The sequence below is a fragment of the Astyanax mexicanus genome, chromosome 5, assembly GCF_023375975.1.
Source record: "Astyanax mexicanus isolate ESR-SI-001 chromosome 5, AstMex3_surface, whole genome shotgun sequence".
In the NCBI taxonomy this organism is placed as follows: Eukaryota; Metazoa; Chordata; class Actinopteri; order Characiformes; family Acestrorhamphidae; genus Astyanax; species Astyanax mexicanus.
This window is the reverse complement of record NC_064412.1, coordinates 49,676,848-49,701,652: the sequence shown is the minus strand read 5'-3', so window position 1 is coordinate 49,701,652 and position 24,805 is coordinate 49,676,848. Positions and strand designations below refer to the sequence as shown.

Here is a 24,805-nt window from a genome sequence, read left to right as displayed (position 1 = left end):
AATTAAAATATATATATTGTATATGTTTTATATATATTTTTAAGATTTTGAAAGTGATTTTCTTTCTGGTTATTAGTATAATTTATAATAGAATATTAGAATGCATAGTTCAGGCTCATGAAATGACACCAAACTTCAGCTAAATAGCAAGAGCTCCCTCTTGTGTTTATTTTACTGATGCACTGGCTGATTTGGGTGCTGAAGTCCCAAAGTCATTCAACAGGGATTTAAACATATATCAGTAAATGTCCATTTATTAATCACATCTGTAAGTAATTATTATAGGCCTAGCTACTAGTCTAGACTTGCCTTGATCTGCTAATGCAGCATTATATTACATTATATCATGCTATTCTCTTTTATATTAACATATATCAGCGTGCTCTTGAACTGCATAACCTCTGACCATAAAACAGACTAATATAGCCTTGCACTAATAGCTTTTTAAACGATTCAAAGTTAAATGGTAAACATCATTAACTTACAATCAGGCAGAGCTATAATGAACCATGCCTGGCTTTAAGCTGGGTTGTCATACTCTGTACTGTAGCAGATCTCCAAGGAAACTGTGTGTGTTTACTCCACCCACCCACCAGCTGTTCCTCACTCCAACACACTGACTTACACACTCTAAATAACCTGTTTTTACTCTAAACTCCTAAATTACACTTTTCTTCAGAGCCATGCTGGAAACTTCTGCTTATCTCGGCTTTAGATACGATAGTTTGCTAACCTCGTTTATGTGCACCATGGTCCTTGGAGGAACGTTGTTTCGTTTCACTGTGTACTCTGTAACTTATATAGCTGAAATGACAATAAAAACCACTTTGACTTTGACTTTGGAGGAGTCTGGGAGCTCAGGTAAGTTTACCTGTTATATAACGTTAACTGAAGCTGAACTCAGATGCTCCAGTTTTATTCCTCGTTTTAATTCGTTTATTTTCTTTTTAATACTCCGTAAACACACTCACAGGCTGGGAAGGCTTTAAAGATAGTCCCAGTTTTTCTAGAAATTAGGGAAGAAGCGTGTTTAGGGCGAACGGCAACTGAAAACTGTAACTTAGTTAGTTAACTAGCTAAATAAACAATAGTTAGAACCGTTAGCTTAGCTTAGCTTAGCATAGCTAGATACCCACGGACCATTAACAAACAGTTCTTATAACTTAGCCTAGCTAAACTAAAGCCAGCTAACGTTAGCTACTTTCTGGAAGACGAACTAAAGGCTAAACTCGTCAGAATAATCTTGGATTAACTTAAATGTTATGAGGTAAAAGCAGGATTATTCAGGTTTATTTTGTTGTAAGATATAGTAGCTAACTTACCAACTAACTCTAGCTGGATTTTCGCATATTTTCCTCACAGAAAGTCTGGCGTTAACCCTTTCAAAAGTGATATGGCAAATAATTTCCAGACAAAAACACAGTATTCTTGTATTTTTACCATCACTGGATGAATGTAATAAGTAACGGAAACGTTAGAGTTAACAGTAATTTAAGCTGTAGAGGCTTTGTTTTTATTAATATCGTGCTGTCTATGCGTGTAGGTGCTAAAATATGCGATAGTATATGTGTTTTTGTTTTTTTACCAGCATGTTAGGTTAATATATTTATAAAAGAGCGAAGTTAACGACGTCCAGCTTCCAGCGATGACTCGAATCGATTCATTTGAACGAGTTCTGAACGCTGATTCGGGCACACAACGATTCACCTAAGATAAGGTGAAAAGTTATTATCACCGCACAATGTACTAATAAATAGAGCAGCAGTCTTGTTGTGCTTACAAATAAAATAACTAATTATAAAACACAAATGAAGACTTAGCAACAATACTGCTACATCAGTATACATTACCACTGAAAAACTTTAGGCACACCTTCTCTTTCAGTCTGTTTATTTCTTAATTTATGTTCTACATTGTAGATTAATATTAAACAGATTAAAGAGAAATCAATTAAAGGAACACATATAGAATTAGGAAGTAAACAGTAAAACAATCTTTGTGCTTCATAAACCTGATCACATGGTGATTTGGGATGAGCTGGGGCTTCACAGAGTGAAGGAAAAGCATTAACTATTGTTCAGCACCTCCAGGAACTCCTTCAAGATGCTGAAAAAAACTATTCCAAGGGACTCTACCTCATCTAGACACTGAGAAAATATAAGCTAAATGTACACTTCACATAATTCTGCATGTGTTCCTGTATAGCTTTAATATGGTATTCAATATTACATTTACAATGTAAAAAATATAAAAAGAAAGTAAACACAGTGAATGAGAAGAGATGTGTTCAAACATTTGGCTGTGTTTTCTTTAAGTGCACTATATTGCCAAAAGTATTCACTTGCTTGCATTGCTGTGTTTGGTAATGTAAGGATTAGATGAAGCTGCACGGTCATGGAAACCCATTTCACGAGTCTCTCTACACTCTACTGTTCTTGATCTAATCTAAAGCTACATGAAGTTTGGAAGTGTGTAGTGATGTTATTTTACACTGACAGTTGCTGCCTTCCACTGTGTTATACTATCACTGACAGTTGGCTGTGGAATATTTAGTAGTGAGAAAATTCCACAACTGGACTCGTTGCACAGGTGCTGCATCCTATCATGGTACCATGCTGGAGTTCACTGAGCTCCTGAGAGTGACCCATTCTTTCACTAATGTTTGTATAATCAGTCTGAATGCCTTGGTGCATGGTTTTATACATCTGTGATATAGTGCAAGACAATGCAGGTTTACCCTGTTCATTTGATTAGCACCACCACGTGGAGTAATGAAGCAGTGACTTTAGTAAGTCTAATTGGGGAGCGAGTCTCACACCACAAATCAATAATATATTGCAAACAAAAGTGATACAATCGATCACAATAACATATAATAGAATATATATTTGGTCCCACCCTTACTCTCTTTAATGCCCTTTAAACAAAATCATACAAAACATAAAATCTTAGTAGCACCAAACAAGGTGTAAAGCACAAAACATTAGGATTGTGAAACTTCTTCATTCTCTACCCAATCAAATCAACTAAAATGTATTTGTATATGAATTTTGGCAACTGATATTATCACAAAGCAGTTTTAAAAAATCTAGTAATAAGACAATAAAACTTATCTGGAATGATGGCGCTCTGCCAAATACTTTTGAATAGGATGAGCTGAGAAACTGGGGAGATGTAAAGGGGAGATGAAAAGGAAGTGATGATAACCCAACATTGTGAGCCCAGTAACACTCTGATTGTAATCAGATCCTCCCCATGAGGATTTGCTTGATTTTGGCACTCCCCAAATCATCTCAAAAGTATTGGATGGAGCTCCATCATTCCAAAGAACACAGCTCCACTGCTCCACAGCTCAGTACTGGGTGGCTTTATGTCTTTATGGCTATATGTAAGGGGTGTGCCATATCATATCATAAGCAATAATATCACCAAGAGAAAAAAGCAAAAAAAAAGCTTGAAAGCAGTCTATTTTTAATATGTTTTTTTCATATATATACAGTAGATTTACCATGAGAGTTTCAGTTTATAGAAATAGACTGTTCAAAAGAATCGGTTCAGTAACTTGATTCCAAAGGAATCAATAGTAACTTCTGTCAGCGTGAAGGGACGCCGTTGCTAGGGGGCGTGGCTACGCTGCTGCTTGTTTTGGGCGCGGTAATTGTGTTGCTAGGGGGCGTGGTCTTATCAGCCGTCCTCACCAGGACAGATCAGAAAATAGCGCCACCCATCGGGATTAACCCTGACCAGTTTAATACTGAACATTTACTAGAGTTTCACTGCTGTAACCTTAATAATAATAATCTCAGTGATTGTCAGTGAGTCTTTTTTTTTAAACATAGTAAAAAGAAACTAAATATCTATATTTAAATATTTTTGTTTAATATTTTCTCATTAGAATATAATAATGGTTAAATAAGTGTAATATAGGTGTATTGAATTGTTTTACTTACCTGCAGGATGTTAAATTTCAGGCCTCATTGCTTTACACACTGCTGACATGCAGCACTGATCAATATTCACATTGTATCTGGTAAATAAAACATTATATTAAATACTAATGTTTTGTCTAAAATCAAGCACTCAAACTTCATTTTAACTTGGGAAAACATTGATGGTAATCCTCCTTCTTTAAGGGCATCCTCATTTCCAATGCAGCTGACCATTTGCTATTTAAAGGGTCTGGAAATTTAAAATAATATTTAAATAAAGTTTTTTATTAGGTTAAACTAACATAAGTTACTTAATAAACAAAACAATAAAAATTAAAACAAACAGTTATTATTTAGGAAGAATTAAAATGATTCAGAATAAAAGAATAAGTAATGAGGCTGCAGTCACATTAAAAAATAAATAATTAGAATAATACAAAATAGCGAACACAAAAAACAATAGAAGACTAAAAAATGAAGTAACTAAATTAACACTAAGATATAAAGTAAATTATAAAATAAACTGTAAAAATAAAACAAACATGAAAAAAACATAAAATTTAATATTTAAAAATAGTAAAATAAATAACATAAATAATAAAATGTAAAATGTAAAAAAAAAAATGCATTTTGAATGACTTTGATTCATTGCAATGCTTTTTAAAAATCATGGCATGTTAACAGTATTTGTTTGGAACGCTATATTTTTGTCATCATTTGTTGCCATTGCTGTAATGATTGAGCATTTTGTATGATAGTACATTCTGGAATGATTTAGTTCAGTTAGTGAGGTGTGGACTGAAGGAGGGGCATCTGGTTGTCTAGAAACAGAGGCCAGTCAAAAAGCTGCTGTAGTATAGAACAATGGAGTTCCACACTCTGCTAAGAAACTAAGAGTGTTTACACACACACTCCGGGGTAACAGAACTACACTGATCATCTTCAGCTAGATATTTGACAAAGAAGATGAGTCATTTCCAAATATACAGCCAGGTAAACAAAGCTCTTTTTTTAGGAGTGTGTCAATAAAGTTATATATATATATATGTATTAAAATTATTGATCTAATAGTGTTACCTCTTATTGTTATTAATACAGAAAGGAGGGATTTCTACATTTGTGTGCATATTTATTATTTCACTTGATATTATTACAGTGTACTCTATTTCATTCAATTTTGCTCAGATCAGTAAAAGTTTGTTATCTATCTGTTTGTCTCCATGTCGGTCTCTCAGTTGAGCTGTCCATCTGCATGTCTTTCATATGCTTGTCTGCATCTTACTGCTTACTTGCTTGTCTTTGTATCTGTTCTCCGATACATCTGTTTATGTACTGCTCTGAAAAAAAATTAAGAGAAAACTTCTGTTTCTGAATCAGTTTCTCTGATTTTGTTATTTACAGCTATATGTTTGGGTAAAATTAACATTATTTTTTAATCTATAAACTACAGTTAACATTTCTCACAAATTCTAAATAAACATATTGTCATTTAGAGCATTTATTTGCAGAAAATGAGAAATGGCTGAAATTACAAAAAAGATGCAGAGCTTTCAGACCTCAAAAATTGCAAAGAAAACAAGTTCATATTCATAAAGTTTTAAGAGTTCAGAAATCAATATTTGGTGGAATTATCCTGTTTTTTAATCACAGTTTTCATGCATCTTGGCATCATGTTCTCCTCCACCAGTCTTACACACTGCTTTTGGATAATGTTATGCCACTCCTGGTGCAAAAATGCAAGTAGATCAGATAAGGTTGATGGTTGTGGTCATCAATCTTCCTCTTGATTATATTCCAGAGGTTTTCAACTTGGTAAAATGAAAGAAACTCATGATTTTTAAGTGGTCTCTTATTTTTTTTCCAGAGCTGTACATCCATTGGTTTGTCTGTCTGTCAGTCTGTAGCTCTGTCTATGTATTTCTTTCTATCTGTCTGTCCGCATTTTGTACTATATGTCTGTCTACATCTATCCATCCATCCTGCTTGCATGTCTGTCTGTCTATCTGTCTGTCCTCATGTCTGCATGCTTAGTTGAGTGTCCTGCATAATAAGCTCTATACCATTTGTGTAAATGACACATAAATATTGTACCTGTTAGTGTGTGTGTGTGTGTGTGTGTGAGTGTGTGTGTGTGTGTGTGTGTGTGTGTGTTGGTGTCGTATGTTACTGTTTAGGGATTGTTGAGCGCTCTGTGGGTTTGTCTTACAGATACATTTTCAATGAGTTGGATCAATTCTCTGGTCTGATAGCTCTAACCTCTCTCTCTTTTTCTCTCTCTCTCTCTCTCTCTCTCTCTCTCTCTCTCTCTCTCTCTTTTTCTCTCTCTCTCTCTGTCTCTCTCTCTCTCTCTCTCTCTCTGTCTCTCTCTCTCTCTCTCTCTCTCCCTCTCCCCTCCATAAGCCCTTCTTTAGAAGTGGTCACTACTCCTCATCCCGCCCTCTCTTCACTAAACCTCTTATCATGCCAGGCCAGTTCTCCCCAGCAGAGCCCCGCTCTCCGCTGGTCACTCCCCTGTCCTGGAGCACCGGACCCCCTGCCCTGCCCTTCCACTTCCGCTCCCGCACCGAGCCCATGGACTGGCGGCGTCTCTCAGCTCTGGACGTGGACAGGGTGGCGAGAGAGATGGACATAAACGTCCTGCAGGAGTTCATCACCGCTGTGACCTTCTGTGATGCTGAGAGTGAGCGGTGCCCACACTGCCGAGGGGCCACAGACCCCACCCTGCTGAAGGTCCTGCGCATGTCCCAGCTCAGCACTGAGTACCTGCTGCACTGCCAGGACTACCTGAGCACTCAGGTGTCTGCCCTGGAGGAGCGCCTGCATGGGGCACTGTCCCAGAACCAGCGGGACACAGAGGAGCAGGCGCGGCTGGAGAAGGAGTTGCAGGAGGTGAAGCTGGAGAGTCGGCGCAGGAAGAAAATGATCTCGACTCAGCAGCTCCTCCTACAGGCCAGTGCCAATAATTACCACAAGGTGAGCTGCTTAACCCTTTCAGACCCTGAGCACATTACAGTGGACATGTGTTTTCTTTTTTATGTTTTGTTGCACAGAACACTAATTAAAGCCTATTGTCCATCAGAATAGAACATTAACCAGCCAATGAAAAATTTACAGTAGCTTAGCCCCTGCCCACTTCATTAGAAAGAAAACAAAAACAAAACTGCAAATCAGGCATTAGGGCATGGCAGCACTAGAGCCAACTAGGCAAAAAAAGTAAAAGGTAATTTTTACTAATTTCAGATTTAGAACACTTTTATTATGTTAAAACTACTGTTTTATGATGCTTTATAAAGCAAAAAATGTCAATATCAAATCCAAAATAAAAATGTTAAACACAGACATCAAATGCAATGTATATTACAGAAAGCAATTAAATATTTTAGTTAAATGCATTTAATTTTTATACAGATTTCTCTAAGTCTGATTTTGTGTGCACCAAACAGAAAACAGAAAAGCATTTTTATATTTGTCACTGGGACATAATTCAGGTCTAAAAATGGTTAATTACCATAATACCTGTATGAAGCCTGTATGAAAACTTTATTGAGACACAAGCTTATTGATCAGTGTTTCTTCTAAAATCAGTTTCATCTAAAAGATTTTCTTCTTCTTTTGTTAAAGTAACTATCTCTACTGTCCAGTGGGGAATGCTTCCTCCTAAATTTTCTAGCATTGCTCTAAAGATTTGATTGCATTTAGTGACAAGATAAACATTAATAAGGCCAGAAAGTTGTATTATCACCACCCCAACTCATCTACAACTCCCAAACTCATTTCACCATCCCAAAAGTATTGTATAGGGCTCCATCATTCCAGAGAACACATTTCCACTGCTTCAAGGCTCAATACTGGGGGCTTTATACCCCTCTATAGTAGGGCTGCAACTAATGATTATTTTGGTAGTCGACTAATCTGATGATCTTTTTTTTTTTCGATTAGTCGATTAGCCAATGATTATTTCTGTCATGTCCTCATCTATAAAAACAACAGAAAAACAGCTAAACATAAGATTTAAAAGGCATTTAAATGTCCACATGTTGTTTAAACGTGGAGAGTACTGATATTTAGTGAATAATTATGTAATCTGTTGAGTTTGGGCACTTTTGGAGACACAGACCAAGTTTTTTCTGTCCCCAGCACTTTGTGTAATGTGGTACTGTTACAAATTAACAATTAGTCGACAATGAATAAATAATTAATAATAATCATTGTAATTTATATCGACTAATCGTTGCAGCCTTACTCTATAGCCCATGCCTGGCAATAAGCATGGCACCAATAGGTTTGTGTTAGTTTATCTACTTCAGAGAGTCCTTTTTTATTGGCAGTACTCCTCTACTAGGACTAGATTAACTTTGTGTTCATTTTTTTTGCGCGTATGTGTCAGGTGCAACTTAAAGCAGCTGAATACAGCATTAGTTAAAAAAAAATGTTCACAAACTTTTAGACAAATAAACTAATGTCAAAAGTCACGAGGCAGCATTCTGTAAACTGAATTGAAAATATGAACTTTTTTTTTCAGGGAACAACCTAAAAAGACCACTGCAGTATAAGTTGTGAGGTGTTATCTTGTGAGTGAGGATTATTAAACACTGGCCAGCAAGCTCATGGTAAGGCCAGGTGAATTGTGGGAGTTAGAGTCAGGCATTTAAACATTCCTCAAACCACAGTGTCAAATGTGTATCAGGAATACCTCATGAAAGGCATTGACACTCACAGTGGACAGTGCACTGGGTGGTAATTATAATGATTGTGATCGGCGGAGTCTGGCTGAAACTGTCCGAGTGAACAGACAAGTGACTCTGGCAGAAATCACATCCACATTCAATCAATAAATACAGAAGAAATATCCCACCCACATATCCCAAAGGTCAGTGCAGTGTTCTATGTGACATGGCAAATGTCATTATTTGACATGATACTAGTTCCCGTCCCAGTCCCATGACTTTTGGCATGTCAGTGTAGTGTAGCGTCTAAGACATTGAAGACAGTTTTGATGAAAAAGCCAATCTCTGCAATGATAAGTTAGGGTGTTAGCAATCTTTGAAAGTTTGTAAAAAGAAAAAGTTGGGATGTTGACTAAAATCTCCTGCTCGTCTCTCGTTTCAGTGCCAGTTCTGTGAGAAATCCTTCGTCAATTACTCCTACCTGCAGTCACACATCCAGCGGCGGCATCCTGAGATCACAGATGCAGGTACAGAACCTCCCACGTGTATCATGAGGAGAACTCACAGTGTGTCAGTCCTACAAGTTCTGGGAGTGGGTTTAATCATTAGTTTCTTAAGACATGTTTTGCAAAATGTGAGAAAATATGCAGATTTTCTTCTGGTTTAATGTGTGGGCTGCTGGGTCTAAAGTGTATCACGCTATGCAGATTTGCTTTTTGATGTGTGGAGATGTGTGGGGAAGGGTCATCTGTGTTCAAGCAATACTCTGATTTATTGAGTTCACATATAGCAAATGTAATGTGTAGGCCTGAATATGCCTGTCCTGATAATTATAATTATATTATCGACCTATTGTTAGGCCTGTCACAATAACTACATTATTGACTTATTGTTGAATAAATGAACATGACCTCAGTTATTTTAATAATCATTATATCGTCCATTGTGTTTGCACTTACAAAAATGCACTTACTTAGTGCAGAAGCACAGAGAGACACCGACACATGGAGTGAATTAACTAAAAATGTACCTTTATTAGGAAAAAAGCCTTCTATCAACACCGAAAACAAACATAAATAAACATAGTAACGGCCCAGTGCGGCTCTAGTTGCTTAACTTTAGTGTCTTAGGTTCATGTTGCCTTAGCCTGAGGCAGTGTCTTTATGCCGGTTCAACGCGGGCCAGCTGGGACAGACTGGGGCTGCATGTCATGGTGTGGGGCAGACCCACGGTTCCCCTGCCTCCGCACTTCACAATGTGTGTCTTTAAAAGGGTTATTTCCTTTGTTAAGATATTATGTTATAATTTTATTAGTGCCAAATTAGTGGTTTAAAAATGCCAACAATATAGTTTATCGCAATAATTTCTGGGACAAAATATTGTTTGCTATTGTGACAGGCCTACCTATCGTACAATAAATGGACTCTCCCACAGGTCAGACGAGGGACAGACATTTGCAGATAGAAATGACAGAGTTTATTACAAAAGGGACTAGGCTTACAAGAATTGTGAGGGACAGGCAAGGTCAGTAACAGAATGGCAGCAAATGTAAACACATTCCAGAGAGAAGTCAGGCAAGCAGAGTCAAACACGGTAAATCAAACAAAACAAGGGAAAAAGCAAAAGAGAAATGGTCGGTAACAGGTAATCAATAGAATGGGCAAGGCAAAAGACTATAAATGGTAATACAAAAAAGGGTCAGTAGTGAAGAAGGCAAAGCAAAGAAATATGTCATAGAAGAGCTAGAAAAAATAGATTCAATACTAGATGCAAGGAACTGAGTAAACTGAGGGGTACATATACTAGGGAGGGCAGGTGGAGCAAATTAGTAACTTGGAGAGCAGGAGCACCGTAGCGTCAAGTGATCAGTGTCAGAGTCAGGTTAGTCCAATGTGGGTGTATGCTGGGAACTTAGGTCTTTATGGCACAGTTCACAGAGTCTTGAGCAGGCAAATTGACAGCATCATGACTGACATGGACATTACCTTAAAAATATTAATTAATCATTATCTTCTATTGTGTTTATTTGTATTTTTTTCATGTATATAACAGTAAACAGTATTTTAGCCAGTTGTGCAATGCCCAATGTTTCAATAACTGTGATTTCATACTCACAGTGTGGACTGCAGTGGGTAAACAAAAATACATATATTTCCCAAACTATGATTAATATTTTTTGAAGACTGTAATTGCTTTTTTTTTTTTTTTTTATAATTCTAGTATCATTATATTTGTTGAATTTAATGGCCTGACAATTACAATAAAAATTGTTTATCGCAATAATTTTTGGGATGATATAGTGTCCACAAAAAAAAATTGCGAGCCTGCATTTACTGTGCAGATTCCAGTAGAGAAGTGGATGATGCTTCTGTAAATAGGTAAAATAAGTCTTCTGTTCTGCACAGTTTTTGACATTGAAAAGTGGCATTTGTGAATATAACTTTAAATCTATTTTTTCAGATAAATTGACCTAAATAAATGATCTAAAATAAAGGTTTTTCAGAGTACGTGGTTGCAGCAACCTGTAATCTCATTAAATAGTTCTCAGCTTCAAATAGCAACTGTGATTCTGTTTCAGAGAGACAGAAGAAGAAGCAGGTGGAGCAGATGGAGGACGGGATCGAGGAACTGAAGGAGAAACTGAGGCTGACTCAGCTTAAACTGGCAGCAGAGAAGGAGGCAGATGCTCACCAGAGACAGCAGGTGCGTCTGGACCTGCATGACAAGCAGCATTTTAGGTTGTGCTGCATATTTGTTTTATTGCGATTAAAGTGGAGAGAGTGGATGCAGGGCTAGTCAAAAAATTTATTTAAAGTTAAAGTACATATATATAAGATCAAATATTAAAGACAATGTCTACATACAGTACCCATGAAATGTTTGGGCACACCTTCTCATACATTGTATTCTTTATTTGTGTGTAACCCCACCCATCCCCATAGGTTTTAATGGCAAAACAGACAACGTTCAAAGAAGTTTTTTTCCAATATACTGTAATTATTTTAATGTAACAGCTAGTATAACCTCTGCTTATATTGACAAAGTTTTATATCCCCACAGAATTTGTTTTTTAACACGTTATTCAGCTCTATTCAAAAAGGTGTGGTTATTGTAAAAGGGCTGGGTTACACGTAGCCGGGGTGGGACCAATGACTTTATGGGCGGGACCATAGACTGTGTGAGCTCAGCCCTCAGGCAGCCCTCAGGGGCGGGGTTATTTAAATGAGTAGGCTGTCTCTCTACAGTCTTTTCATTGAACGAATGGGAACGGCGACACATGGCGTCCATCTTTTTTACAGTCTCTGATATTAACCAATACAAGCAAACACATTAATTTAAATAATTGCATCTAAATAGTCTCATAATGTTTGTCACTGCCCTTAACCCTTTAGGAGCAGGAGGAGCAGCGTAGGAGAGAGACGGCAGAGAAGGAGGCGATGGAGAGATGGAAGGAGGAGGAGAGGAAAAAGTTTCAGCAGGAGATTCAGGAACTGCGCCAGCTCTTTCTGCAGGAGTTTAAAGGCATGGCTAACAGGAGCTTCTCCATAGAAAATGTGAGGAAAAATATCAGCAATATCTTTCTGGAGCCACTAGATGGAGACACACACTTAGATCCTGAATAAATAAGACAGACTAGTTGGACCTGATAGAAGACAGCATGCATGTGAAGAGGTAGAGCTGGTATACAGTAAAAAGGATGCTTTAAAAGTATCCTCATATGCTGTCACAACGATCTTAAAAAAAAAGATATGATAAAACTGGCGCTCATCAGGCAAGGAATACCAAGGGCCCCCTTTTTTAGTAATCTATAATCAAGCCATCAACTGTGCACTGCTTAATTTAGGGCTTGTCGGTGTGCCAAGCAGCGTATCACTTGACATTCCCTTTAAGAGCACTTTCACACTGCAGTTTAGTGACTGAGCGCACAAAACATTTTGCTTCCAATTTTACTCTCACATAAATTTATATTAGGCTTACAAATTAATTCTGTAAAAAGGATAAATGTTTTTAGTGTAATATCATGATATTAATGTCCTACATCTTGCAATTACATTTTGTCACATCTGAAACACTTTTTTAAGAAACATAATGGAATAAATTACCAGATTGAGCAAATACACATCTTAATACATTGTATTATTATTATTTAGACTAGCTATATTGTTACAGATTTAAAGCAGTTCTCATATAAGTAATTTAGAGAACTGTCCCAAATTCCATTATATACATTTTTATATTTTATATATTTTTTCTTACCTCATTTTACAGTGTACAGTTAGAACTAAGTCAGTAAACACAATTCCACATTGTAGAGATCATAATTTGCACGAATATCATGCTTCACAGTATATATGACCTTGATATGGTTTATATAACACAGAGACATTCAATCAAATGTTTATAGAAGCGCAAGATAGGCTAGGCTACCGGTATAGATGCTTCGCAAAATCCGGACACTGTTACAATCTGTAACAATAGACTTTCAATAAGCAGCAGGTATTAAATGAATGATAACTGATGGTAATCACAGCAGCCCTGTAACAGATCATAAGCAGAAAATGCTCCTTTACCTCCAAGTTTCTTAAACTGGCAGCCCAATGAATTAATCTACTTTTAACTTTTAAAATTATGACTTTACTCTCGTGACTTTTCCTGGTAGGCTACAGTATTTTTTTTTTTTAAACCAGCCATTTCACAGCACTGTTCGCGGTACAGCTTATAGTCATGTGAAAAAAAAATAATAGTTTGGTGCGGCTTTAGGTGCGCTCAGTAGCTCAAAAATTCTGGTAGTACCTCTCCCATGACTTCTGGCATGCCAGCGTATTTACACAGAGAAAATGGCAACATTTTTCTTTCTCTAAATGATGAATAAATGATCATGTCTATATATGAAGCACAGAAAATACAACCCGGTAAAAACTCACTCATCTGAAGGTCAGTTTATCACAGCAAAGACATGTAAACATTTTATTACAATCTCTTTCCTGCTAAACTAATCCAGTCTGGATAGGGTTAATATGATGTTTCTGTGTGTAGAAACTGCAGGAGCTGGAGAGCAGAGAGCAGAGTGGGTCTCCTGTACGAGGTGAGGACGAGGTGGAGAGCGAGAGAAGACTGGTCAAGGAGAAACAGCTGAAGGAGCATATGGCTCAGAAGGTCTGGTTTTCTGCTACTTCATATCTGTCCTCTGCTTTATACATAAGTCTGACGGCAGACAAGACTATTATAATGTGTCTGCTATCTTGCTTGCTGTTTTTTCTTTAGAGGAATGAGTGGAGGAAGAAAGTGAAAGAGCTGCAGAACCTTCACCAACAGGAGAAAGAGGAGGTGAGAGGAGTTACATGGTTGGTTTCAGATACAGATGTTACATGCACTGCTGTAACCCCACTCAGAAAAAGCTGGGACAATGTGGAAAAAGCAAAACAGCAGTGTTCCTTCATTTTCTATTTATTTGACTGTTATTTGATTGCAGACAGTATTACCCAAAATATTTAATGTTTTGTCTGATCAACTTCATTTCATTTATGAATGGACTCTCCTAAACTCACATTCTCCCACCTTCTACCATCCCAACCCTGAACTACAACTCCCATCGACCCGCAGGCAGGCATCCTACGCAGGCAGCACGCATCAGTCAGCCAATCATAATCAGCATATTTTCTCTACATCACTGGAGTATTAACAAAGCTCAACTTTTACATTTTCTCATTTTACTTTGTTTGTATACATGCATTGTATATTGACGTCTTTGCAAAGTATTGCCAACTAGTGCTGTGCCATCTGGTACACAGTAATATTGTTAATTTTATTATTGTTAATAATAAAATTAAATAATGAAAAATCCATGTTGTGATAATATATGGATGGAAGTTTTTTTTGCCGTTTACTTGGAAAGTGTTTGTTTATATATTTAAATCAAATTAATTTTCTGCAATCAAGTAAAAGTCAGAGTAAATTACATGAAATGCTATTTTTGTTTTTTCCGTACTGCCCCATCTTCTGATTTCTACTGTTTCTGATTTAGGATTGTATTTAGATTGGCAGCTATCATATCACATATTATATGAAACCCTTGTCTTTAAATTACTTGAAATTAAATCTATACGTTTGTTGGTGTGTATCAGCTGCAGAGTGAGAATGTCCGGCTGCAGAGGGCTCTGACTGTGGAGCACAGCTCCAGCTCCAGCCTGCAGAACCTGAAGCAGCAGCTCCTGTCTCTCTCCTCTCAGATCAAACAGAAAGACAGACTCATCCGCTCCCACGAGCAGAAGGTGAGAGGGTTGGGTGTTGGGTATAGTGTTTAATAATGAGTTGTGTATTTGTTTCTAATCTATTTAATTTGAAATATTCATAATTATTTTAAAACTACTGTTAAACTGTTGAAATAACTTCTAATATTTATTTGTTGATTTAAATGAAATGACAAGACAAAACTGAGGTAATACTGAACGTGATAAGACAGGAACTGACTTTTGCCATGTCCTGTGTAAGCTACAGAACACTGCATTGTTTTAATGTGGTTGTGAGTTCCATCATTACCATCCACTGCACTGTCCACTGTGGGTGGTAATATCTTCTATGGTATATTCCTGGTACTCACGTGACATTGTGGTTGGAGGAATGTTAAATACTCACACTTTAACATTTACATCCCATCCACCTGCACCCACTATCAGACTTCACACTAATTCAATTAATTTCAGTTACATCTATGTTTGCATTTCAGATTAAGAAACTATCTGCAAGACCACTGTCAGGTAACTGGCCAGAATGATATTGGATCTATCCTGTGTGTAGTCTAATATTATATGTATATAATTTTAGACTACATATAATATATTGTTCCATATAATATATTATTCCCTGTATTATTAATCTGTATGTTTTTTGTTTTTTTTTGCAGGTCCACCAACAAATGTTGTTCCAAAAGCACAAAACTCTTCTGTAGAGGAAGAAGATGATGATAATGAGGAGGAAGAAGAAGAAAGTATGATTTTAAACAAATTACATTACATTACACACATTTTATATAACTTAATTGATAAGTTAGCTTAATTATTTACTTCAAATGAAAATCACATCAGAAGTCAGATGTATACTATACTGTTATGTCCTGTGCTGTATGGGATTCTGCAGGGCTGGAGGATTCGATGGAGGCTCAGAGGAAAGTTCTTGAATCACTGAGAGGAAATTCTGAGTTGATGAAGGAATTTAGACCCATCCTAGAGGAGACACTGGAGGAGAGACTGGAGAAGATGGGACTGAGGAAGGTAAAACACAAACACACAAAATAAATATGTATGTATAAATAAGTGTGTATTGTGTGTAATTATTTATTGTTTTGTATTGTTATTAATTTTCTTATTGTATAAATGATATGCTAGGATATGATATGATAGGATATCATCAGTGCTTAAATAACACTGACCCAACTGTACATATATTTTACAGCAGAATCTATATCAGAATCTTCTACTGCAATCTGTCTGTATGTAGAAACATGATAAATACGATTTATTTTATTTAAATATTGATGTAATGATAAAATATTATCACCCACCTCTAGCAACATATAACTATGTACACCAAGGGTGGAGCTATACTATTCATAATAATATTGTAATAAAACTATATTGAATCGACCAAAATTTAAAAAATATATATTGTGATATAGGTTTTGGCCATATTGTCCAGCTCTAAGGTATACTAACTGTAGTGGTGTAGTCATTAATAATATTAGATTATTTAAATACTTATTAAGTTTTAACATTATGTTGCCTATAATATAACAATTTACTTATATGTAATAATTTTATACAGTTTATATTTATATGAAGTTCATAATTATATGTAACACAAAAAAAAAAAAAAAAGAAATGTCTGAATACTTTTGTCATGTACAACAGAATCACAACCTGCAAATGAATGCAGCCATGGGCCAGTAATGAAAGAGTTAATTTCATTCTGATACAACTATAAGATATTGATTCTAATATTCTGCTATATATTTAGGGCACAAAAGGAATCTCTAAGCAGACGCTAAAGAGTCTGAGCTCGGTGGTGTCTGCTCAGCGACTGCAGAGGACCAGGAGCCAGGTCCACCTACAGGACCTGAGGGAGAACCTGGTGTTGGAGTTGAACACCAGAATGAAGGATCTGCAGAAGAACCAAAATATTAAATCTTCAGCTACACACACCCAGCGTAAGCATAGAAGCATATACATATATATACCTGTGTGAACACCACAGTACCAGAAAAGAACACCACAAGTACACAAACATGGAAAATCTCGGTTCGTCACCCATTAAACAATAGAAGAAGAAAAAGGAATTAGCGTTGTGCTGAAATTCAACTCCCCATGGCATGCAGGCATGGCTATAACAGACTATGCTGGTGATTCCTGTATCTACTGTAACTGTAGATTAACCCTTATTTTTAACAGAATTAAAATTGTATAGAATTAAAAAAATACATTATCCAACATAAGCAATTCAACAACAAATTAATGCAGAGTAAAGGGAGCCTCTGCCCATTTACAGGTGCAGTTCAAAATGTGAAATTCATATAGATATATTACACACACAGTGATCTACTTTAAGTTTATTTCTTTTATCATTGATGATAATGACTTACAGCCAATTAAAACCCAAAAGTCAGCATCTTCGAAAAATAGAATATTATGTAAGACCAATTGGTACTTTTGGCAGTGTGGGCAGTGTGCCAAGTCCTACTGGAAAAAGAAATCTGCATCTCCATAAAAGTTATAGGTTCCATTTATGAATAAGCTTGACGCTCTACCACACTCCCCTTAATTAAGTCCACCAAAAAAAAAGGAAATACGACAAGAAATCCATTGGGTTTAAAGTTGAACAGTTTACTTCGTCCAAAATTAGGTTTACATTCTTCCAAAGTCCTTCCAAAGTTAACCAAAAGGGGAATTTAACAAAGAAAGAAAGAGAGGTCAAAATAACTGTTTGGCTTTAAGTCTCCATCTTCTCCTTCTTGTTCACCAACTGACCCTCTCCCCCTCCCTCTCCTGCTGTAAGATTTTGTGGGAAAACAAAACTGCACTGACTTTAGGCTTGATAATAAAACACAGTGGATCAACACCAGCAGATGACATGTCTCTCCAAACCATCACTGATTGGTGGAAACTTCACACTAGACCTCAAGCAGCTTGGACTGTGTCTCTCTCCACTCTTGCTCCTAAGATGCAGATTTCATTTTCTAGCAGGATTTGGCACACTGCCCACACTGCACCTGATAGTGACAATATGTAGAAAACTTTCAAGCTTAAAAAGCTTGTACATTTAATACTCTTTGTAATATAGTATTGTGTGTGAAATATTTATCGTGACTGATGTTGTATTTTGTTCAGAGAGGAAGAAGCCCCACAGTCCAGTGATGGAAAGAGGCTCTAAAACCAGACAAAACAGCTCCAAACACTCCCATCAGAAGACTAGCACTCTGCAGCCTCCTATACCTGCGCCACGCGGAAAAACACCAGCACACACTCCGACTGCAGCTGCACACACTCCGAAGAAGAAGAAGAGCGGGTAAACATGATCTTACGGGGAAATATTACGTTTCTCACATAATGTTCCCAGCTAGATAAATACTAATGTTATGGATTTTTTTTTTATTAAATCGTTAACACAAATGATGTTGCAGTGGCGTTACTGGAACGTTTTAAAAGTTTAATAAAAACGTTCTAATAACATCCAGAAAAATTAACAGATTGAACGTTCGTGTTGGAGTGACTGTCTCTACAGTCACGGTAGGCAAGATACTATTACATTTTGGATTCACAGCATTGCTGTGATGATTTGAATGCATTCGGCAATTAAAGCACCCCACCTCATTACCAACTCCCAAACTTATCCCATACAAAAGAGTAGAATAGATTGGAGCTCCATCACTCTAGAGAACAATGTTCCACTGTTTCACAGCTCAATACTGGGGCTTTTTACCCCACTATAGCCTTTGCCTGGCATAAAAGAATGGTGTCAGTTGGTTCATGCTTGTTTTATGTTCAAACTCTAAACCAGGGGTGTCCAAACTAGGTATTTTAGAAATAGAATGAAAGCGGCGAGAGTGTGGGTTTCTAATGCAGAAAAACATGCCAAAGAGTCTAAAAGCGGAGAGAGTGCGCATTTCTAGCGCAAAAAACGGGCCAAAGAGTCTAAAAGCGGAGAGAGTGCGCATTTCTAGCGCAAAAAACAGGCCAAAGAGTCTAAAAGCGGAGAGGGTGCGTGTTTCTAGCGCAGAAAACCAGCCAAAGAGTCTAAAAGCGGAGAGGGTTCGCATTTCTAGCGCAGAAAACCGGCCAAAGAGTCTAAAAGCGGAGAGAGTGCGCATTTTTAGCGCAAAAAACGGGCCAAAGAGTCTAAAAGCGGAGAAAGTGCGCCTTTCTAGCGCAGAAAAAGGGCAAAAGAGTCTAAAAGCGGAGAGGGTACGCATTTCTAGCGCAGAAAACCGGCCAAAGAGTCTAAAAGCGGAGAGGGTGCGCATTTCTAGTGCAGAAAACGGGCCAAAGAGTCTAAAAGCGGAGAGGGTGTGCATTTCTAGTGCAGAAAACGGGCCAAAGAGTCTAAAAGCGGAGAGGGTGCGCATTTCTAGCACAGAAAACGGGCCAAAGAGTCTAAAAGCGGAGAGAGTGCGCAATTTTAGCGCATGAAAAGGACAAATGAGTCTGAAAGTTGCCGTAATTAAAGTGTTTAATATCAAGAGACATCATGAAATAAAACATCAATTTGAAAAATCTTAGTTTACACAATACTGTCAAAGATAAAGATAGTAAGTCAAGTAAAATGATGTGTAAATGAAAGTAATCAGAAAAAATTTATTATTTAAAGTGGTATATTTCATAATTTGTTTTATTACAGAGTCTTTGGCAAATATATTTCTCCTTTTGCCCCAAACAAAAAAAGTTTGGACACCCCTGCTCTAAACAGAGAATCCTGTTCTATTGATAGTACTTCTGTACAGGGCCTGGACAAGCCACATGTGTATGTGGGTGCATTTGCACATCTGTGTCAGCAATGGGTGTGACTTAATGGAAGAAAAGTATCTAAATGCATTCATTAGAATGAATATTTGGATATATAGTATAGTGCACATGTATGAACAGTTGGTAAATCATTTATCCAGGTATTTTAAAGGGTTAGGCCATTAAGCAAAGTAGCATCAGGTCCAGATGTTTGCACTAGCAGTCTTTTCTTATCAGCCAGCGCTAATGTGTGTTTAACCTGTGCTTTCCTTCTTTCAGCACCCCACCCTTCAGTTCAGAGGAGGACGAGTCGGCCGAGGACAGCGCCTACATCACCAGCTCTCGAGGCAAACCCTCACCCTCCACACACATCACCCCACCAGCAGACCAGCACAAACCCAGCACTGAGCTGGACTGGTCAGACAGTGACACATCAGAGGAGTCAGACCAACCAAAAGGTCTGCAGGCGTATGGTACACACGGTGAGGGAGAGTAGGGTTTAAATTAAATTTACTAGTATTTGGGTTTATATTGTAACAATGACTGTAAATAAGCATATGGTTCCATTCCCCCCCCCTTTTATTCTTATTTATTGTAAATGATGATAAGGAGGGGGCCATGTTTGTTTGCAAAGCATTGATATAGATTATAACCACAGTGATTATAAACACACAGAATAAGTAGTATAATATGGAAGATGGATGATCACAAGCCATCAAACCAAACTGAACTGCTTGAACTTTTGCACCAGGAGGAAAGGCATAAAGTTATCCAAAAGCAGTGTGTAAAACTAGTGGAGGAGAACATGATGCCAAGATGCATGAAAAAAAACTGTGATTAAAAACCAGGGTTATTCCATCAAATATTGATTTCTGAACTCTTAAAACTTTATGAATATGAACTTGTTTTCTTTGCATTATTTGATGTCTGAAAGCTCTGCATCTTTTTTGTTATTTCAGCCATTTCTCATATTCTACAAATAAATGCTCTAAATGACAATATTTTTATTTGGAATTTGGGAAAAATGTTGTCTGTAGTTTATAGAATAAAACAACAATGTTCATTTTATTCAAACATAAACCTATAAATAGCAGAATCAGAGAAACGGTATCAAAAACTGAATATTAAATCAACCTTGATATATACTGTAATATGTAAAAAAGGGTAAAACATTTTGATTTTGTTTTTGATTTCTGCCCCCAGGTTCAGTCGTCCAAACCCTGACAAGAAGTTTAGAGAAGCAGCTGAGCAGCCCGGTCACCAAACCTGCAGGAGGGGTCCAAATGTTTCCTCCAGCCACCTTGCCTTCCAGACCTTCTATCACCAAACAGCAGGCGGTACGATAAAACTGCTCCATACTGCATTTGTATGTTGAATCGTGGACGTGGCAGATTTTTATAAACTCCTATTTAAATACTCTTTCATGCATTTAGTACAGTGACTTATATAAATATTTGGCTGCATATGACTTAATTTAACATTAAATATCTCTTTAACCCTTATGTGGTGTTCGGGTCTGTGGACCCGTTTTCATTTTTCATCAAATGATACTAAAAAAATATTTTTTCTAACTCTAACTCTAATTTTCGATAAACACACACTGTACACCCCCCACCCCCCTCCCCCCCCCAACCATTTATATTACATACAGTATGTTTGGCCAAGGGCTAATAAACATTGCTTCATTTGTAAATGAAACTAAACAAATTTACTTCTCATATCTTGAGTTAAATTCATTTTCTTTTACATTTTATTAAAAAACTAATAAAAAAGAGTAGCACTTTTTGAAAGAAATGTAACATAAGAAAGGTAAAGGGCAAATATTAACCATGTAAGCTGTTTATATTGCTTGAAATTTAGGTAAAGCGAGCATGTGTAAAGCATTTTAATGTAAAATTGCTTAATTTTGCTGAATTAAATACAAGTAATAAAGTAAACCAGTAACAAAAATATGAACACCACACAAGGGTTAAATATATCACAATATATAAATATATCACCTCTATTTGCAACATGACATGAGTTCTATGAAAAAAAATAAGTGGTAACACATTTTAGAATAATAGCACAATTTTTTTGTAGACATTAGTTATTTAATGCATGAAAGAACATTTCCAATAAAAGCATTTCCCTCTGATCAACCAATCTATGAAATTTTAAATGGAATATGTAACACTCATGCATGTTTTACCAATAGTAAAGGCAAAAGCAGTTTATATATATATATATATATATATATATATATATATATATATATATATATATATATATATATATGCAATTGTTACTTTGTAAAAACATTATGCAATGCTTATGAATGTGTTATAAAGCCTGTATGTAGGTACATTTCAAATAATGTAACCCTCTATACTATATACATATTAAACACACTATTCACTATCCAGTCAGCAGGTCTGTGTATGGAATAAATAAGCTATAAAAACTGTACATTTACATTACAGTTATGATCGTTTGATTTTATACACATTTGATTCCATTCTGTGCTGTCGGTAGGTGTCGGAGGAGGAGAGTGATTTGGACCTGTCCTCCATAGAAGATCTCACTGCCCTGCCCACAGGACCTCACAGGAGCTCAGATATGGGTGGCACCTCAGGTACCAGTGTCTGGAGCTCAGCAGCCAGCCGGGCACGAGTGTGGTGAGCTGTGCTGTTGGGCACCGTGTCTATCACTAAAGTGCTTTAAATGTTTAAAGTAAAGGATCCGCCAAAAACACTTACTAACTTTTTGTGTAGCTCAAATTCAATGCCTGAAGTCTTGGGACAGGAACTGTATTGTGTCCCATGACTTTTGTCATACCCCATACAGGCTAACCCTTGCTGCAATTAACTGTGGAATGTGTGTGTGGGGTCTCCTGCATTAAATGTATAGTGGATGATATTTTCATTCAATTCAACAATCCCTTGTCTGTTAACATGGACAACTCTAGCCAGATGCTGCTGGAAACGATCATTACCACACACTGCACTGTCCACTGTGGGTGGTAATATTAGCCTTCTATGCCGTACATTTTTAGTTTCACTAAATTCCGAAACACAACTTCAGAAATGGAATGCTTCAAAAGAGAACACCTCGCAGCTTATACAGGCATGAACATTCCTAAGCCTGTCTTTGGGTTAACATTTTATGAGTAATTCACATACTGCTGTCCCATGAATTTTGGCATGTCAGCGTATATAGTGTCATAAATCGCGTAAACTGAGGTAAATATGTTTGTATGTCATGTAGTATGAATGATGTAATTTGGTCATAATAGCAGCGATTTATGACAGTTCACTGTTAGTGACATAAGCCTTGTTGCTCCAGTGTAAAAATTATAGTTTGACCACATTTTCTGTTCATACTATGTCATTATAAGTTACTAATTTATCTATGTGGACTAGGGGTGTAGCAGTCTATAATAGCATTTTTAGTATTGGTATAATATATACAGTGGTGTGAAAAAGTATTTGCCCTCCTATAGATTTCTTTTGTTTTTGTTTTTTTGTCATACTGATATTTTTCTCAATATCAAACTAACTTTATTATCAGACAAAAATAACCTGAGTCAATATGAAAAATATATATATATTTAAATATTTTAAATGTTAGATAATTCTATTTATTGAAATAAAAAAAAACTATCCAAACTATTCTAGCCCTGTGTAAAAAAGTGTTTGCACCCCCATAAATGAACTGTGCTTAATCACACTTTTTGGAAAGCTGAGTTCAATTTTATTACTAACCACAACTACGCCTGATTAATGCCAGACCTGTAGAATCAAGAATGATGATCTATCATTCTAGAAATAGTTAGAAAGTAATTTTTAAGGGCTTTGTGATTCACAGTACACCACAGTTAAAGCTAAAATTCACCAATGGAGAAAACATACAGTAAAACACAGGTGAACCTTCCCAGGAGTGGCTGGCTGAATAAGATTATTCCAAAAGGGCATGAACAACTCATCCAGGAGGTCACAGTATAACCCAGAACAACATTTAAAGAACTGCAGGTCTCACTTGCCTCAGTTAAGGTCAGTGTTAATGATTAAATAATAAGAAAGAGACTGGGTGAAAATGCTATTCATAGAAAAGTTCCAAGACAAAAAAAAACACTGCTGAACAAAAGAGAACACAATGGCCCGTCTCACATTTGCCCAAAAACATCTTACTGATCTCCAGGTGTTTGGGTTAATATTCTTTGGACTGACGTGACAAAAGTGGAACTTTTTAGAAGGTGTTTGTCTCATTAAATCTGGCATAAAACTAACACATATTTTCAGAAAAGGAACATCATACTGAATGTAAAACATGGTGGTGGTAGTGTAATGGTCTGGGGCTGCTTTGCTGCTTTAGGGCCTGAAGAACTTGCTGTAATAGATGGACGCAGGAATTCTGCTGTTTACCAGACAATCCTCAAGGAGAATATATCCGTCCATCTGTTTGTGACCTCAAGCTCAGGTGTACTTGGGTTCTGCAGCAGGACAACCACCCACAGCACACAAACAAGTTCACCTCTGAATGGCTTAAAAAAACAAACAAAAAAAACCTACAATGTGGCTGAATTAAATAAATCTGTAAAGAAGAGTGGAACAAAATTCCTCCACAGAGATGTGAAAGACTCGTTGCCAGTTATCAGTTAAGCTTGATTACAGTTGTTGCTGCCAAGAGTGACACAACCAAGTAATTAGGTTTAGGGGTCAAACACTTTTTCTCAAAGGACTAGATTAGTTTGGACAGTTTTTTTTCCATAAATAAAATAAAATTATCATTTAAAAAGGGCTTTTTTATTTACTTAGGTTATATTTGTCTGATATTAAAGTTTGTTTGATAATCGAAAAAATATCATTATAAAAATAATACAAAAACACAAAAATCTGTAGGGGGCAAATACTTTATCATCTGATCCACTACAGTTTTCTACCACAGTTTTCTACCACAGTTTTCTACCACAGTTTTAAAACTACAGTTCGGTTCGGTACGGATACATAAAGTGTTACACCCTTAATTAAAGAGAAAATATGCACACAGAAAATGTGGATTTAAAAGGGCTGTTATTTATATTGTTATTTTGCACATTAATTAGCACAAAGACAATCAGCTATGAAGTAGGTAATGATCTATAGTTTCATTATCATATTTTATAAAATAACATATGAGCCATTTTTTTTTTTTTAAATATTTATATATATATATATATATATATATATATATATATATA

General features: G+C 36.6%; 1 protein-coding gene across 2 annotated transcripts; it reads left to right on the top strand.

Annotated features, from left to right (window-relative positions):
* The first annotated feature begins 588 nt into the window (after positions 1-588).
* dzip1l (DAZ interacting zinc finger protein 1-like) lies at positions 589-24,754 on the top strand. Of its 2 annotated transcripts, none has more exons than XM_049479320.1 (16): positions 589-861; positions 6,341-6,902; positions 9,039-9,123; positions 11,175-11,299; positions 11,989-12,150; positions 13,634-13,753; positions 13,862-13,924; positions 14,722-14,868; positions 15,324-15,354; positions 15,501-15,584; positions 15,734-15,867; positions 16,610-16,799; positions 17,977-18,154; positions 19,867-20,069; positions 20,791-20,924; positions 22,102-24,754. In XM_049479320.1, the coding sequence occupies exons 2-16, from the start codon at positions 6,390-6,392 to the stop codon at positions 22,246-22,248; spliced, it is 2,316 nt and encodes a 771-aa protein (XP_049335277.1). In that variant the 5' UTR covers positions 589-861; positions 6,341-6,389; the 3' UTR covers positions 22,249-24,754. The 2 variants fall into 2 exon arrangements, with proteins under 2 accessions (XP_049335277.1, XP_049335276.1); XM_049479319.1 differs by having other exon boundaries at positions 6,330-6,902.
* The last annotated feature ends 51 nt before the right edge of the window (positions 24,755-24,805 follow it).

Bases quoted from the DNA above. Each gene is read 5' to 3' on its own strand.
- dzip1l (XM_049479320.1), top strand. From the start codon at position 6,390: ATGCCAGGCCAGTTCTCCCCAGCAGAGCCCCGCTCTCCGCTGGTCACT. The intron at 11,300-11,988 runs GTGCGTCTGGAC...TTAACCCTTTAG, and splicing joins ATGCTCACCAGAGACAGCAG to GAGCAGGAGGAGCAGCGTAG. The intron at 16,800-17,976 runs GTAAGCATAGAA...TATTTTGTTCAG, and splicing joins TTCAGCTACACACACCCAGC to AGAGGAAGAAGCCCCACAGT.